Source organism: Rhinatrema bivittatum, chromosome 8 (assembly GCF_901001135.1).
Source record: "Rhinatrema bivittatum chromosome 8, aRhiBiv1.1, whole genome shotgun sequence".
Lineage (NCBI taxonomy): Eukaryota > Metazoa > Chordata > Amphibia > Gymnophiona > Rhinatrematidae > Rhinatrema > Rhinatrema bivittatum.
In genome coordinates, this window is record NC_042622.1 from 270058988 (window position 1) to 270077444 (window position 18457).

At 44.9% G+C, this 18457-nt stretch overlaps 1 protein-coding gene across 5 annotated transcripts in view; it reads left to right on the top strand.

Annotated features, from left to right (window-relative positions):
* LOC115096367 (C-C motif chemokine 20-like) overlaps positions 1–18457 on the top strand; it is a 99212-nt gene that overhangs the window by 66677 nt on the left and 14078 nt on the right. For all 5 annotated transcript variants that reach the window (XR_003858054.1, XR_003858053.1, XR_003858055.1 and 2 more), the window contains 2 exons: positions 4466–4553; positions 13519–13648. Coding sequence is in view for 2 of the 5 variants with exons in the window: in XM_029610869.1 (XP_029466729.1) it covers positions 4466–4553; positions 13519–13648 (218 nt within the window). In the remaining 3 variants the exon portion in view is untranslated. The remainder of the gene's footprint in view (positions 1–4465; positions 4554–13518; positions 13649–18457) is intronic.

Genomic DNA, 18457 nt, shown 5'->3' on the forward strand with positions numbered 1-18457 from the left:
TTATAATGGGGATGATGTAAATAATCCCTTCTGTATATCTTAACCAATGATAACAAAATTATTTCACTAAATGCAAAGACATCTAGCCATATTGGTAACTTGTATCCCAATTTGTAAGCCCAAACTCTTATAGCTTGCACAACTGTGTAGTGGTTTCAGAATCTGACTGACTGAAACTTGCCCGATGTTGCAGGAGAGCCGTTTGTAATCTTGCTTTGATGTGGTTTCATTTTTTTAGTGATCAGCTTGCTACACATTTGAATTGAAAACAGCAAAAAACGGCTACAAAGTATCAAGGAGGCATGTTACAAATTCTCAAAGCTTATTGCTGATGTCTAGCCGAAGCAATGCACGCCTCTCTTGAATGGCTGTTGTATCTGCCGATTTAATGCAGCAAAAGGCACTTATCTAGCTTTGGCTGATTGCTAAAAAAAAAAAGAAATGTCATTTGCTGAGGTGGAACAACAATTTTTGATTCCCCAACATGTATTTTGTTTGCTTGTCTTCAGTTGAGACACCGTATCTTATCCTTAGACTGGAGAGCGTTGCAGAATGGGAATCGGGAGGTTCTACTAGAAGTCTTTGTTTGCGAGGATTGTGAAGACCCTTCCAGACACAGTATTTCTTACTATGGAAAAGCAACTAGATTGTATTAAATCTTAGAGGGGTGGCGGGTAGAATTATCTGCGGCCTCTTCTCAGTATCAGAAGTGCTTCACTAGGATTCGTTCCCTCACTATGAGCCTCTCTTTACGAGAGACTCAATACAAGTTTTTTATGCAGGCTTTTTACTTTTAGAATTGTGTCTGTCGTATGAAGTTGACCCAGTCACGTTGTGTCGAAAGTGCCAACAACTGGAGGGTACATTGGGAGATCAGTTTTGGACATGTCCAGTACTGCAAACTTTTTGGAAGTCAATTCAGGTTACAAAGGTTCATTTATCTTTGGAGGAATAGTTATTTCTTTTTGGGGGGGAGTAACCTTTCTGAATCCAAACACTAAATTGTGGGGGAGAAAGGCATTGGTACTGGCGAAAACTTCTATTTTAAAGAATTGGATGCTTCCGGAGTCACCGAGTGTGACAGTGGAGGAATGTATTGCATCAGGTGGGCTTTATGGAAAAATATATTGAAATTATAGACTTGACATTGAAGAAATGCGTTTTTCTGGAATATTTGGGACTTGTATCCACAGATTGTATCCACAGATTCTACCTCCGAGGGCACAGAGCTCTATTTTGAACAACCTTCCATAAATGCAAATTAGAGCTTCACTCCAGATGACTAAATGGATTTCTAACTTTATCGAACAATGAGATGGACAATGAGGGGGGGGGGGGGGGGGGGGGGGAGGGGAATGGGATTACTTCTGAAACTGTTTATTTGGGCTTCTCTCTATGTGTTTGTTATGCCCTGAGGTGATGTGCAGAAACCATGCATCACTTTAGGGACAGAATGTTGTTAATGTATATAATTGTGAAACTCAATAAAAAAGATTTAAAGTTAACTTTCTTTGAAAGTTAATAGTAAATAAGAGTAATGAGCTGAAAAGATGATGCCCCTCAGAGCCCAAAAGAGGATGAGAGCAAGCCTGCCAAGAACCTTCTTTCAACTGAAAGTCTCTGCAGGAAACAAACCGTTACAGAGATTCCTTGGGTGAAGGGACAAATAAGAAGAGGAGAAAAGCAAAGAGAAGGAGATAGAGTAAGCAGGAATATATCCAATACGAAGTCCAGAAATATTCAAACAATAACCAGTCAGGGCAGGGAACTTAAAATCTATAGAGAATCTAAGCTGTGCAATATCACAAGATGACACCAGGTGGCAGCATTAAAAAGAAGCATATACATACACTGCAGAGGCAGAACCCTATGATAAATTTTTTTTCTAGTTTGTGGGTTATAGTGAAACAGATGCAACATTCTTTGTTGTCGTGTGTCAGACAGGCTGGGCTGCGATTTCCCGCAACAGGAATAGGGCCAGATGGGGGCAGGGTTGGACTGGGTCTTCTACCTATACCAGCCACTTCCCCCGTAGGTTGAGCCCTTGGGTTCTGTTGGCCGGCAGGACTGAGTTGGGATTAGATAGGAGCATGGCTGTAGCTAGAATACGTCACAGGCTGAGAGCTGGGACGCAGCACAGGCTGGAACAAAGCACAAGTTGGGAGCTAGAACAAGGTTATAGACTGGGACTGAAGGCAGGCAGGAGAGTATTAAGGCAGGGCTGAAGCCATGGACTAGAACCAAGGTTAGGCTGAGACAGGTGGACAAGGGCAAAGCCTTAGACAAAGGACAAGGGCAAGGCCTGGACTAGAAACAGGGACTGGGCTGGACAGGATAAGAACTGACCTGGGCAGGACGGGACCAAACACAGGACAAGTCAAGTCTGGACAAGACCAAGCAACAATAAATAGGAAGGCCCAAACAGGGACTGGATGAAGAGGTAAGGAGGGAATGGACAGGCTGGGTTAAGCAGGGCTGGAATTGTCGTGTCATGTGATCAGTGAGGAGGTGGCTAGAGCAGCTGTGAGCAAGGCTCACCGATGACCCCTAATGGCAAGGAGGCTGCGTAGCAGGCAGAACCGTGACAGATGTTTTAGTGTTTCATTTTTTTTTAACATAAGAACATAAGAAAATGCCATACTGGGTCAGACCAAGGGTCCATCAAGCCCAGCATCCTGTTTCCAACAGTGGCCAATCCAGGCCATAAGAACCTGGCAAGTACCCAAAAACTAAGTCTATTCCATGTAACCATTGCTAATGGCAGTGGCTATTCTCTAAGTGAACTTAATAGCAGGTAATGGACTTCTCCTCCAAGAACTTATCCAATCCTTTTTTAAACACAGCTATACTAACTGCACTAACCACATCCTCTGGCAACAAATTCCAGAGTTTAATTGTGCGTTGAGTAAAAAAGAACTTTCTCCGATTAGTTTTAAATGTGCCCCATGCTAACTTCATGGAGTGTCCCCTAGTCTTTCTACTATCCGAAAGAGTAAATAACCGATTCACATCTACCCGTTCTAGACCTCTCATGATTTTAAACACCTCTATCATATCCCCCCTCAGTCGTCTCTTCTCCAAGCTGAAAAGTCCTAACCTCTTTAGTCTTTCCTCATAAGGGAGCTGTTCCATTCCCTTTATCATTTTGGTAGCCCTTCTCTGTACCTTCTCCATCGCAATTATATCTTTTTTGAGATGCAGCGACCAGAATTGTACACAATATTCAAGGTGCAGTCTCACCATGGAGCGATACAGAGGCATTATGACATTTTCCGTTTTATTCACCATTCCCTTCCTAATAATTCCCAACATTCTGTTTGCTTTTTTGACTGCCGCAGCACACTGCACCGATGATTTCAATGTGTTATCCACTATGACACCTATATCTCTTTCTTGGGTTGTAGCACCTAATATGGAACCCAACATCGTGTAATTATAGCATGGGTTATTTTTCCCTATATGCATCACCTTGCACTTATCCACATTAAATTTCATCTGCCATTTGGATGCCCAATTTTCCAGTCTCACAAGGTCTTCCTGCAATTTATCACAATCTGCTTGTGATTTAACTACTCTGAACAATTTTGTGTCATCTGCAAATTTGATTATCTCACTCGTTGTATTTCTTTCCAGATCATTTATAAATATATTGAACAGTAAGGGTCCCAATACAGATCCCTGAGGCACTCCACTGTCCACTCCCTTCCACTGAGAAAATTGCCCATTCAATCCTACTCTCTGTTTCCTGTCTTTTAGCCAGTTTGCAATCCACGAAAGGACATCGCCACCTATCCCATGACTTTTTACTTTTCCTAGAAGCCTCTCATGAGGAACTTTGTCAAACGCCTTCTGAAAATCCAAGTATACTATATCTACCGGTTCACCTTTATCCACATGTTTATTAACTCCTTCAAAAAAGTGAAGCAGATTTGTGAGGCAAGACTTGCCCTGGGTAAAGCCATGCTGACTTTGTTCCATTAAACCATGTCTTTCTATATGTTCTGTGATTTTGATGTTTAGAACACTTTCCACTATTTTTCCTGGCACTGAAGTCAGGCTAACCGGTCTGTAGTTTCCCGGATCGCCCTGGAGCCCTTTTTAAATATTGGGGTTACATTTGCTATCCTCTAGTCTTCAGGTACAATGGATGATTTAAATGTATTAGTGAATTACACCAGCAGCAGAATCTGATGCAAAGATGAAGAGGGGAAACAAAAAGGAATTACAGGAGAAATTTCAAGTTTTGCTCCAGTGCAAAAGTTGCTCCAGCTTTCTCTGGCATTTTTCACTGGTAAAAGTAATTCTTGGCTGTGACAATTGGATATGAGGGCTGTTCTGTTAATATTTACAGGAAGATAAAGCCTGACTGCAGTTCAGTAACCTGAACATTTGGCACTGATATGGGCATGCAGGGCTCCTTGTACAACAGTAACTAGGATATTATTTGTTTTCCTGTTTTCCGCAGGTGAAGTGCAGACGATTCAGAATGAACCTACGAATAATTTTTTCACTGATTTTAGTCTGTCTTTATGTCTGCAGCAGCAGTGCCTTTGGTAAGTGTGTAAGAGCCTTCTCTAAAGCCCAAAAAAAAATTAAAAACATAAAACAGCTATAGCCACAAAAGAGGAAAAGGCAGCTAGGATCTTTTATCTCATGGGATCCTGAACTCAGACTGCTAATCTGTTACACGGGGCATCCCGCTGTGGTGATGGCAATCCCGAACGACGGTGCACAAAACTCTATAAATAAATAAATATTGCAGTCACACAGGTCAGGAAAACTATATAATATAACTCAGTAACACAGGAACTATAAGGTTAATCTCTCCTGTCTCCCAGACCTCCAATACCTCCTACACATCTACCCATCACTCAACTCTCCCTCTCACTACCTATCTCTCCCCACTCCTCATCTACTACCCCATCTCCTCCCCCCTTCCCTCTTGCCTATTCCCAGCAGTGGCTTTTGCACCGTGGGCAGCTGGTGGATTTTTTTGGGCTGCTCCAGCAGTGCCTTTTCTTTCCTGGTCTTTGAGCCCAACGTAACCAACAACAGGCATGCATGAAATTTCATTAAGTATGTCTGTAGGTAAGAGTAGGTGCACCTGCCCGTGTCTCAAGCTTCAAGTGTGAGACTTGGCATGTCTGAGGCAATCCTGTAATCAGCATTCTCCAACATGGGCTAATTAAAAGTGGCCTACAGCAGAAGCTGCAGTAACGTAACTCAGCTCCTCCAGGTCTGCCACTCTACATCCAGAGATCGGACTCGTTCTCTGAGAGCCAGGAGCTCTTTGCATCGCATGCACATGTACAACCTCTCACCGGCGGGTAAAAAATCATACATGTGACACTCGATGCAAAAGACTGGGAAGCCCCCCTCTTGCTGCTGGACTGCTGCCTTCATCTCAATTTTGATCAGTTCCTAGTTAAGTTTTAGGTTGCTATGGGAGTAGGAATGTGTCTAATGTCCTTTAAATGTATTAGTGAATTCACTATATGTCTGGTAGTGGCCTACACGGGAATGATTAAACTCTCAATAAAGTGTTGGGGTTTTTTTGTGAAAGTGGCACCTACCTATAAATTAAGGGTTGAGCTGCTGGAGGGTTGGGAAATACAAACAGTCTAACTTCAGTTAGTCAGCCTGAGTGACTCACTGCTCTCTTGATTAACAAATGTTGGTCCCTATTCAAACCCAATCCCACTACCTCAAACCTTTCCAAGGTGAGTAACTGAGCTGAACTATTCAACTTTTTTACCTCGGTATACACTGCTCCTAGCTTATTTCTAGCTTCTGGCTACTTTTTTTTTAATATACAAACACTCTAACTTCATCTGTAACTGCTGCAAATATTCTGTTGATGGCTACACTGCCCGGCTCCTACTTCCATGAATTGTGGTTCAGTCTAGCAGCATCACTGGAAATTAAGTTAGGTTTGCTTCTCTGATACCCCAGCCAGGACATATGTTGTTGTTTTGTTTTTTTTTGGGGTGGGGGGGGGGTCAGGGAGGGCAGCTGCACCATGATGTATTCAGTGACAGATTTAGGATTTTGACATCCCTAGGCATTGTTTGTGCTGTCACCCCCACTTCCACACACACACACAGCCCCCCCACGCACAGAGTCAAGGGACAACAGAGCAGAAGGGGTAAGGTACAGCGTTCTTTACTCTGCTCCAGGCTTACCTCCTCCAGTCATTTATTAATTTATTTATTTAAAATATTTGTTATCTGCCCTTACATTGTTCAGGGCAGTGTTCAGAGAGTACATCCATAATACAATTCCAAGCAAGAACATAAAAACAGGAAACATACAAAAGAGATCAACAACAATCAAAGGACTGACATGGAGACAAACTTAACTGTTTCATAAGCTGTTTTACATAAAGGCGTCTTGAGGGCCTTTTTTAAAGAGATCTGAAGCCTTTAAAGTGAACTTTAAAAGCGATGCGCACGGCAAGACCGGAAGATGCACGTGCACGTATCGCTTAAGTGCACCCAGTTGATTTTATAATGCTGCCACATATGCGTACAATTACCGGTGTGCGAATATCTCGCATCGGGGGGGGGGGGGGGGGGGGAAAGGGATGGAATGTGCACGAGTCATGGACATTCTGGGGTGAGGCCAAGAGAGATGCGCGTATGAAGCGACTCGCAGGGGTGCGCATCCAGGTCCATTTCAGCATAAAGTTACTTCTGCTATTGATGAGGTGCAGGTCTGAATAAAACTATTTCATATATGAACTGCCTGAGGGGTCTAGCTCAACTGGGGCGAGTGCAGGTAAAAGGACCAGGGAGGGTTCTTGAGAGTTGAGAACATAGCTATAGACTGGGCAAACTGGTGGGCAAACTAGTTAAACTGGTCATTTCCTGGACGCGCGCATGTTATAAAATTCCCTCACTTCTGCATCTAAATGCTGACATTTCCCTGCTGTTCCTATACATGCTTAAAATTAGGAGCGCACATACATGCGCCAGGCCTATTTCAAAAATGTGTGTGTAGGATATAACATTTCAGTGCATCTTGCCGCACATCCATATACAAGTGTATAGGGGCACCTGCATGCACGTTTTAAAGTTATCCTCCTTATGTTTCTTAAACATGATGGATGGGAATTCCAGAGGTGGAAAAAGGCTTATGATTGGGGGGGTAGAATGGGGAGGCAAAAGGAGGGATGCAAGAATTGAGGGAGATTGAGGACTTGGAGATTTGGTTGGGCACAATGAAACTGGAGGAGGAGTATCTTATCCAGGATGTTACAGGCTGGCTCCCACGAATTTTCTTCAGGGCTGTAACCCTCCCAAGATAAGAGGTATTCCCACCAGTGGCCCATACGGCGGACGTCAAGGACTTCGTGGACTTGATAAGTGGTGTCGGTCTCCGTGACCAACGGAGAAGGTGCTGGAGCCTTTCGTGAAGGCCAGGATAGGACAACAGGTTTTAAGAGTGATACGTGGAACGTATTGTGTATTCCCAATGTAGGCGGCAGCCGGAGTTGGTAGGTTACTGGTCTGACACAATGAATGATTGGAAAAGGTCCAATATACCTTGGTGCAAACCTCTGAGAAGGTAACTTGTGTCAAATATAACAGGTGCTTAACCAGACTTTCTGGCCAAGAAGGAACTCAGGAGCCGAGTGTCGATGGCTGTCAGCAGATCTCTTGGCCCGGGAAGCGGCCTGGCATAAGTGAAGATTCATCTGTTTCCAAAGTGCCTTGAGGGCATCGGCAGTGGCTTGCACAGCAGGAGATGGCACTGACAATGGAATGGATAGCAGTGGTTGTGGGTGTTTCCCATAGACGATGGAGAAGGGCAACGTACCTGTGGCAGCAGCAATGTGGGAGTTGTGGGAGAACTCCTCCCAAGGAAGAAGTTCCAACCAATTGTCCTGACGGTCGTTTATATATGCGCGGAGGAAGGCCTTCGAGGAGCGATTTGTATGCTCAGCTTGTCTGTTGGCTTGAGGATGGTAAGCTGTCGTTAAACTGATGTTCATGCCAAACATTTTACAAAAAGAGCGCCAGTATCTGGCAATGAATTATGGACCTCTGTCAGAAACAATGTCCTTGAGTAAGCCGTGTAGTTGGAAGATGTGTTGAAAGAATAGGAGTGCCAATTCGGGTGCAGATGGTAAGCCCAGTAGTGGGACGAAATGGGCCATTTTGGAAAATCTGTCAATTGTAACTCATATGACTGTCTGGCCTTTAGATGGTGACAAATCCAGGATGAAATCTGTGGAAAGATGTGTCTACTGGAAGTGGCTGGAAGTGGCTGGAGTAAACCCCAAGGTTGCCCGACCAGGGGTTTCTGTTGAGCGCAGGTACTGCAGGAATCGACGTGTGCTTTAGCATCAGGGACCATGGTGGGCCACCAGAAGAACCGCTGGAGAGCACTAAGGTTCGTGCTCACCCTGGGTGACCGGCAAACTTAAGAGTCATGTGCCCACCGGAGGACTCTTTCATGGCGACGACGGGGCACCACAGTTTTCCCGATAGGAACAGGATGAGTAGCCAAAAGACAAATGCAGGCTGGGTCAATGATATGACCGGGTTCTTCGGGATTGTTTTCTGGTTCAAATAAACATGATAAGGCGACCGCCCTGAGATTTTTCTCTGCCGGGCGGTAGCGAAGCTCAAAGTTAAATCTGGAAAAGAACAGAGCCCATCGGGCTTGACGGGCGTTGAGATGTTGGGCTTGGCTCAAGTGTTCCAGATTTTTATGATCTGTGAACACTGTAAATTTATGTTGAGCGCCCTCTAGCCAGAGGCGCCACTCCTCCAAAGCCAGCTTGATGGCAAGTAACTCGCAGTCTCCAATGCTGTAATTTTGTTCTGCAGCAGAGAATTTGCGTGAGTAGAAGGAACACGGGACCACGGATCCGGAAGCGGTGCATTGGCTCAGGACCACCCCTGCTCCAATCGCGGAGGCATCTACCTCCACCAGGAAGGGGCGATTGGGGTCTGGATGGTAGAGACAGGATCCTGTTAAGAAAGCTTCTTTGAGGCGATGAAAGGTGGAGACAGCCTCCAGGGTCCAGTTTCGAGTATCTTGACCCTTATGGGTTAAAGCTGTGAGAGGAGCCACCAACGTAGAGTAGTGAGGTATAAAGTGGCAGTAGTAATTCGTAAATCCTACAAAACATTGAAGTGCCTTCAGGCCCACGGGTTGGGGCCAGTCTTGGATTCCTTTAAGTTTCTAAGGATCCATCGAGAACCCTTGTTCGGAAATTATATACCCCAGAAAGGGCAAGCTGGATTTTTCAAACAGGCACTTGTCCAATTTCGCGAATAGATGGTTCTCCCGAAGATGTTGAAGTACGGTACGAACATCGGTATGGTGCGTAGCCAGGTCTTTGGAGAAGACAAGAATGTCATCCAGGTATGCCACAACTTTGATGTATAAGAGATCTCTGAAGATTTCATTAATCATTCGCTGCAAAACTGCGGGTGCATTACAAAGGCTGAAAGGCATCACTAAATATTCGTAATGCCCATTCCTAGTGTTGAAAACAGTCTTTCAGATGTCATCAGGGCGAATACGCACCAAGTTATAGGCTCTGCGTAAGTCTAACTTGGTGAATATAGAAGCTCCGTGTAGTCGATTAAACAATTCAGATATCAAGGGCAGAGGGTACTTGTCCTTGAGGGTGCTTGCATTCAGACCGCAGTAATATATACACAGTCTTAAGGATCTGTCCTTTTTTGTGATGAAGAGGAACCCTGTGCCAGCAGGGGAGGTAGAGGGGCGAATGAACCCCTTCGCAAAATTCTCCCAGATGTATTCCATCATGGCCTTGGTCTTGGGAAGAGACAGAGGATAGGTATGCCCTCAGGGGGCATAGTCCCAGGTAGGAGATCGATGGGACAATCAAATCTCCAAAGAGGTGGTAGGAGGTCCGCTTTCTGCTTCGAGAACACATCTTCGAAGTCTGCATAGGGAGCAGGTATGCCTGAGGAAGTGGTCACCAGAGGAACCACTGGTGGGGGCGCCACTTTCTGTAGACAAGTCTGGTGACAGGCGGAGCCCAATTCTGTCAGCTGTAGAGACCCCCAATTGAACTGGGGTGAGTGACATTGGAGCCAGGGTAGTCCCAGAACTACCAGGTGGATGGATTTCTCTAGAACCAAAAGTTCAATTTCTTCGGAATGGAGAGCATCAGTGAGAAGTCGAACAGGCTTTGTGGATAAGGAAGAGAGGAGGGGATTGTTGCATACAAACATTCTCCATGCTTTCTTTCACACATGCTCAATTATATACACATATACACGCTTGTTTGTTCTCTCAGGCTCAACTATATACACACACATAAGCTCATTCGTGCTCTCTTTCTCATTAAATCATACATACTCAGATATACTCATTCAGTCTCTTTCACATGATAAATCATATACACATACAGCCTTATACTCTATCACAGTGTCTTGGTTTTGCTCTGATAGGTAATTCTAAGTAAGAAAGATGTTAGTAAGGGGTTCCCTTAAAGGTTACCCTCTTAACCTTAGAACTCATGTCACATAAAGTTAACACATCAGTGCCCCTTAGAGTTGATGCAACTATTGAGCTCAGTTAATTATTTATAAGATCAGAGTCTCTCAATAATTCAGTCAGAGATATATTCTTAAAAAAAAGAATATGATTTTTATTTTACATAAGGAAAGTATTTAATTGATCAAGTCATATTATAGATACAGGAAAAATCAAATTGGTTTCTTTCCAAATTCAAATTAAGTAAGCCAGGGTCTCAGGCATGCCATACTTTGGATAGAACAGCATCCCCGATTGACTGGATGACATGGTATATATACCCTTTCTCTTGCTGACCTTTATGGCCTATACTAATTCTATTTCAATATAAATCAAGTTAAACTATTTCAGAGACATCTGGCCTCATGTGTTCTAATTACTAAACAATTACATATATGTCAGGTTACATGTCCAGGAAAAATGTAGCTATAAAAATTATTTAATCTTTACATCAGATGTGCTTCGTTGAGACACCTGTGTGCCTTGATCTTGCTTCATCAATGTATCTAATTGACAGAAGAGCGCCTGAGTACAGATAAAGAAATGTCAAAGTACCATAGACATCAAGCATCTAAAGCTCCTAATGATTACGTGAAAAACTATTTGGAATAGGTATATGTCTATACTAATTGCAGAAGGTCAAAAGACAACATCTATTTAGAGTTTGGTGTTAATTAAGACACGAACTCTGGGAACTTTGCCAAGCTAGAATATATCAATAACAAAGGTCATTCTCCGTTTCTTACCTTAACAAAGCACTGGCTATTTTCCCAGTTCTAACAACTGCAGGTGTTCTGAGAAAGAAGAATAAAAAAGTATTCTTTTTAAGAATGTACAAAAAAACTTAAACTAGAAGTAGGGTGAACATATAGCTCCATGTCAAGGGGGACAAGTCAGTCCAGTCCAGGTTTTACCTCATTGCATTCATAGAAATGTAATGAGAAAGGTAACTAGAAGCGTCATCACACTAGAAACAGCAGTAAAACAATGATACAGCACAGCTCATTTCAGAGGTTCAGAATGGTACAGGGGTTACTGATTTTCATACTTCTGTGTTCTTGAGGTACAGGGGACCTAGACACCATGTCAATAGGGTCAGTCATTCACACGCTCTCATATACTCTCTCTCACACATGCTCAATCATATACACACAATTATTCATTCTCTCATGCTCCACTATACAAAAACATACATATGCTCATTCATTCACTTTCATATGCTGTCTCACACACACACACACACACACGCTCATACCTTTCTCACACATGCTCAGTCATACACACACACACTCATAGGCTCTCTCTCACATGCTCAGTCAGTCACACACACACACACACACGGGCTCTCACTCACAAGTTCATACCTGTCTCAATGCTCAGACACACATATGCTCATACCTCTCTCGCACATCCACAGTCATACACACACACACACACACACACACACACACACACTGGCTCTTTCTCTCTCTCATCTAGCCTCCAGGTATGCAGAAGCATGGGGGAGAAGGCCAATGCTTCTTGGCATCGGGCAAGCCACACTGCTGCTGCTCATGGCTGCTCCATAACACTGTGCTGGCTAAACTACTTTTCATTGCTGGGCAAGGAACGGGAGGAAAAGACCAATGCTTTTTGCAGCCCCTGGCCCACGCTACTTTCCACTACTGGAGCGGGGAGACAGGGGAAGAAGGAGGCCAATATTTTTTGCTGCCCTATGGGCAGAGCTACTATTCATTGCTGGGGCAGGGAATAGAGGGGTCAGGAGTGTGTGCTGCACTGTTCTTCATTGGCCCAGTGGAAGGAAGGAAGAAGAAATCTAATTTTTGAAACTCTGCGGGTCACACTGCTATTCATTGCCAGGGCGGGGGGAAGGAGGAGGAGGCTGGAGGTCAATAGGTTTTGCATGACAGCACCTCTAGTGGTTGGTGCCTATGGCTAGGGCCACATTGGACATGGGCTAGCTACGGCTCTGGCCCACCAGCTTTTGCTCATTTCTGGACATAAGCGCTTGCTGTGCTCTAGAGGAATTAATGCAGCTATTACTGCTGCTCAGCTCTGGGAGCTAACCCCTAGTATGAAGCAGATAACACACATGGAGGTAGATCTTAAAAAAGTACACCGGATTTTATAAGATACGCGCGTTGCTGCGTGTATCTTATAAAATCCGGGGTCAGCACGCGCAAGGCTGCGCAAAATTGGCAGCCTGCACGCGCCGAGCCGCGCAGCCTGCCTCCGTTCCCTCCGCATCCCCCCACCTTTCCCCTATCTACCCCAACCCCCAGCCCTACCTAAATCCCCCCCTACCTTTTGTTGTGCAAGTTACGCCTGCTTGAAGCAGGTGTAACCTGCGCACGCCGCCTCGGCATCCCCCGGCACAGTCCGCAGTGCTGGGGGACTCGGGACCGCCCTCCCGGCCCACCCCGAACCATCACCATGCCCCCGGATCCACCCCGGACCGCCCCCTGACCCCTGGACATGCCCCAGGACACGCCCCCGGACTGCCGGCATGCCCCCAGACACGCCCCCTCCCGCCCCTTTTACGAAGCCCCGGGACTTACACGCGTCCCGGGGCTTTGCGCCCGCCGGCAGCCTATGCAAAATAGGTGCGCCGGCGCGCAGGGCTTTTAAAATCTAGCCCATGGTTTTGCTGCTCATCCTGACCTGGAGAAATTCTTAATTCTTTTCTTCAGCTTAAGGGTAAGCAGGGAGTCTGACCAGGGAGGAAAAAGAAAAGTAAGTCAAAATCTCACATATTAAAAAAAAAACAAAACATAGTACTGTAGCCATATTTTTTTCATGTTGCCACTTCTCTTTTCCTTGGGATGATTTCCTGAATGTTACAAGTCTTGCTGGTTGAGGGCTGAGAAGAAGAGATTTTCCGACGTCCTTGACCCTGTTCTTGGAACAAACCCCAGACTCTGAAAATTACCAGCTCCAAACTGCAAGAAGTCTGCACGGGCATGTATTTATTTATTAAAATATATCTGTTTCATGCAGGAAATTATGAAAACTGCTGTCTGTCTTATGCAAAAAGGGTCCACGTCCATGCAATTCTCAAGTATGTGAAGTATGTGAAGGATTACAGGATGCAGGAAATCAACGACAGCTGCAACAAGAAAGCAATAATGTAAGTATGCAAATGACTATTACTATTAATGATGATAATTTAAGTGTGCTACTGTTACTAATGTAACTATACCCCTGACTTACTAATGATGGCAATTTAACTGTACCAATATCTGTTACTAATGATGTTAGGGTACAGTGACTGTTGTTACTGTTGCGCTTCCCGGCCACGCTGGTGCTGTGACTGGGCCTGCTCACCTCAGGCTCCCCTCCATGGGCTCCGTTCCGTCCTCCCCAGCAGCAGCTGCCAGCTCTTGGCGTTCCCAGCGCCTGCCCCAAATGCCTCCGTCGTCACAGGCCTCTCTATGGAGCTCCCACAGGGGCCCCACGTCCTCGGCCCCGCCCCTAGGCGCGCACGCGGTCGGCGCCTCATCTTTTAAAGGGCCAGGACGGGAACCTCGGGCCAGACACCTCCTGATGACATCACATAAGCGTCCTATATAAGGTGAGGGCCTTCCCTCAGTTCCTCGCCTTGGCAAATGGGTCGTCATACTTGTGTGAACCTAGTTGCCGTCCTGGGTTCCTGCGTTCCTTGTTCCTGTGCTTGTTCCAGTGCTCCTGCGTTCCCGTGGTCCTTCATGTGTTCCAGCGTCTGTTCCTGTTTCCTGTTCCACGTTCCGCTACCCAGGTTGTACTTTGTCGGACTGATACTCGGTACTGACCTTGGCTCGCCTCTGAGCACGTTTAGACTGCTGCCTGGAACTGACCTCTGCTCGCTACTGACCATGCTCGGACTGATACCTGGAACTGACCCTTGCTTGCTACTGACCACGCTCGGACTGATACCTGGAACTGACCCTTGCTTGCTACTGACCACGCTCGGACTGATACCTGGAACTGACCCTTGCTTGCTACTGACCACGCTCGGACTGATACCTGGAACTGACCCTTGCTTGCTACTGACCACGCTCGGACTGATACCTGGAACTGACCCTTGCTTGCTACTGACCACGCTCGGACTGATACCTGGAACTGACCCTTGCTTGCTACTGACCACGCTCGGACTGATACCTGGAACTGACCCTTGCTTGCTACTGACCACGCTCGGACTGATACCTGGAACTGACCCTTGCTTGCTACTGACCACGCTCGGACTGATACCTGGAACTGACCCTTGCTTTGGCTGACCACCCTCAGATGAATACCCTGGCTTTGAGCCTTGCGCTCCATACAAACACGCTCCTTGCTTCCCCTGTGACCACCAGGCTTGCCTCTTCTGACGCTACCCATGGCCTTCTACAAGCTAGACCACTAGGCACTGCTTATCCTGACTGGGGGATCTTCAGTTCCTGTTCCGTTCCAGAACATAAGAACATAAGAACATGCCATACTGGGTCAGACCAAGGGTCCATCAAGCCCAGCATCCTGTTTCCAACAGTGGCCAATCCAGGCCATAAGAACCTGGCAAGTACCCAAAAACTAAGTCTATTCCATGTTACGGTTGCTAGTAATAGCGGTGGTTATTATCTAAGTCAACTTAATTAATAGCAGGTAATGGACTTCTCGTCCAAGAACTTATCCAATCCTTTTTTAAACCCAGCTATACTAACTGCACTAACCACATCCTCTGGCAACAAATTCCAGAGTTTAATTGTGCGTTGAGTGAAAAAGAACTTTCTCCAGTTAGTTTTAAATGTGCCCCATGCTAACTTCATGGAGTGCCCCCTAGTCTTTCTACTATCTGAAAGAGTAAATAATCGATTCACATCTACCCATTCTAGACCTCTCATGATTTTAAACACCTCTATCATATCCCCCCTCAGCCGTCTCTTCTCCTAGCTGAAAAGTCCTAACCTCTTTAGTCTTTCCTCATAGGGGAGCTGTTCCATTCCCTTTATCATTTTGGTAGCCCTTCCAGTGGTCTCCGGCACTCTCTGTTCCAGTGTAGCTTATCTGTTCTCCACTGGCCGCACACCTTTGCTCTTGGTGGGCACACCGCTACCTCTCCGGGAGATCCTTAGAGGCCCACCTAAACCCAGGCGGTCCGGGTATCCAAGGGCTCAACCCACGGCGCCCCCGGACTGTTATTGGTGAAGCTCCAGCTAGCCTCTGTCTCCTCGTGTGCTCCGCCTCCTGGCAGCAGGCGCCCTCTGGGAACCCTCAGGAGCCGTACCAATCCTGCGCCAGGCCAAGGGTCCACCTCCAGCACAACACTTACTAACTGCATCATCTGTAATCTGTTATATAACCTCTCCCCCACCCTAACCCCGGTATCTTTTACCAAACGTTTTCCTCTTTAATTGCCAGTGATGTTTTCTAACATCAATTTGGGAAAACACCATTACTCTGGGTGATTTTTAACTTTCATGTGGACTTAATACCTTTGCCACAGTCTGCAAGGGTTTGAGCAAACTTCATCAAACGTTCAGCAAGTATCACAGCAGGCTGCCGAAACTGGTTTGATCGCCGCAATTTCTTATGAGATGTTTAGACTTTATTGAAACTTTCCTTTGATGAGCTGTGCTAGTACCAGTCAGGCTTCTGAATTGCAGAAGCACAGCAGGTCTGTACAGTACTCCTGACAGTACTCCCCCCACCTCCCCTGAGAAAGCTAGTATTGGCGAAGCATCTGAAGATCAGTTTGTCGGGGTTTGTTCAGTGGTGTACCTCCGCTGCACGTTTATCTGAGAATAGTCTACACGCTACAAATTCTTTCACACAAAAGCCTCTGCAGTGAACAATTGAATTCACATAGTTTTCCAGTGGAGAAGCTGATTTAAGCAACATTTGTGCTGGATCTATTTCCAAGCAACTGCTTTTTTTTTTTTTGTTACAAATCATTAACATTTTTTCATATAGACATTTTGTGATTTTTTTTACCTCTCAGTATATGGTGATAGCTAGTTTTTTTTTCTCTTAGTGTGATGATTTAATTTAATTGTGAAAAAAAATAATAAACAGATGTTTGTTAGTTCCATGTTAATTTCTATGGTGTTTCCATCTCTCTCTATCTATTGTATCTGTACACATTAGGAACACTAGTAAGTATATTTACTGCCTTATATCTCTGTACTCTCTCTCTCTCTATATATATATATATATGTGTGTGTGTGTGTGTTTCTTTTTCCCCAGTCTGATCCTGTTTTCATCACCCTCTCCTAGCCTAAGCTGATCCAATCAGATTATATTTAAACATATCTGGCTAAGGGGGCATTTATCAAAATGTGTTAGGGTGTTATTGTGAGTGTTAGGGCCCTAACGCCCACAATAATGCCCTAATGCATTCAAGAAACACCACATCATGAAATGCGTATGCAAATTTTAAAATTGTATTCAAGTGGGAGGAGTTTGGGTGGAGTAAATGTGAAAGACAGCTGGTTAACGTTGTGTGCGATAATGTAACACACACTATCACAGGATTTAACGCTGGAAATAACTACACCTTTTTTTCTGGTCGATATGCCTGCAATAGCTGTGCATTATGGCCGAAATGGGATTTACCGCAAATCCTGTTTTGAAAGGGGAGGAGAGAGAGAGAGAGAGCCTCTGTGGAGGCCCACTGATTTTTTATTTCAGCTAGGTAGATAGTGTATCAAGCTAGGTAGAGAGAACATGGTACAAATCTACTCTTCTTTTACCTTTCATCCCTCCACATCATATAAAATCTTCACAATGGTAGCTCTGCGGTTCGTATGTATGACTATGCATGTTAAACTGCCCCCTAAAACCCAACAAATCTCACCCCGAGTTACTAGTGCCTCCTCTTACATTAGTATAAATAGTTAACTTTTTTGTAAGCCTGTACAGAGTCTCTCTCCCTCTTCCTCTCCAGCAGACCAAAATGCGATAAAAGCCTATCCGGGAACTTCTCAGCTTTGATGTGAAAATACCACGGGTGCGATAAATTTAACAAGCATTGCGGTAAAATAGCTATGTAGCACCTGGAAAATTACCCTAACCACACCCCTTTTTTATCGTGGGCACTATTTATTTATTTATTTATTTATTTATTTATTTATAGTTTTTATATACCGGGAGTTCCTGTATACAATACATATCACTCCGGTTTACAAATAACAGTAAGAACTACTGCCGAGGGCAGTTTACATGGAACAAATCTTGGAACAAATCAGAACACTTGATCTAAATAAATAGTAAAAGAACAAAGCTGCCGGGGGCAGTTTACATGGAACAAATCTTGGAACAAATCAGAACACTTGATCTAAATAAATAGTAAAAGAACAAAACTGAGTTCAACTTTAAGCATATAAATAAAGGCAATTGATAATCTTGTCTAAATAAGGCAGAGAACAATACATTAAAATCAAAGGACTGAGGTGTTAAATATTCTAGTTCTTAGCTCTCTGGGAATGCTTGCAGGAAGAGCCAAGTCTTGAGTTTCGCCTTAAAGGTAATATGGCACGGCTCAAGGCGGAGGTCTGGTGGTAGGGAATTCCAGAGAGACGGGCCCGCAGTTGATAGAGCGCGTTTTCTCAGGGAGGATTTTGCTGGCTGGGTAATCAGTCTGTTTTGATATGCTCTTCTAGTCGGCTTATCCGAAGTATGAAGTTGCAGCTTGAAGGTTAAGTTGAGTGGGGATATGTTATGAAGGGCCTTATGAATCATCATGCTGCTTTTGAACTGTATCCTGTATTTAATGGGAAGCCAGTGGAGGTGCTGGAGGATTGGGGTGATGTGGTCTTTTTTTTTAGCGTTAGTGAGAATTCTTGCTGTGACATTTAGGACCATCTGGAGGGGTTTGGTAGAGCATGCGGGGAGTCCCAGCAGAAGTGAATTGCAATAGTCTAGTTTCGGGAGAATGATGGCTTGGAGAACTGTACGGAAATCTCTGTAGCGTAGAAGTGGCTTT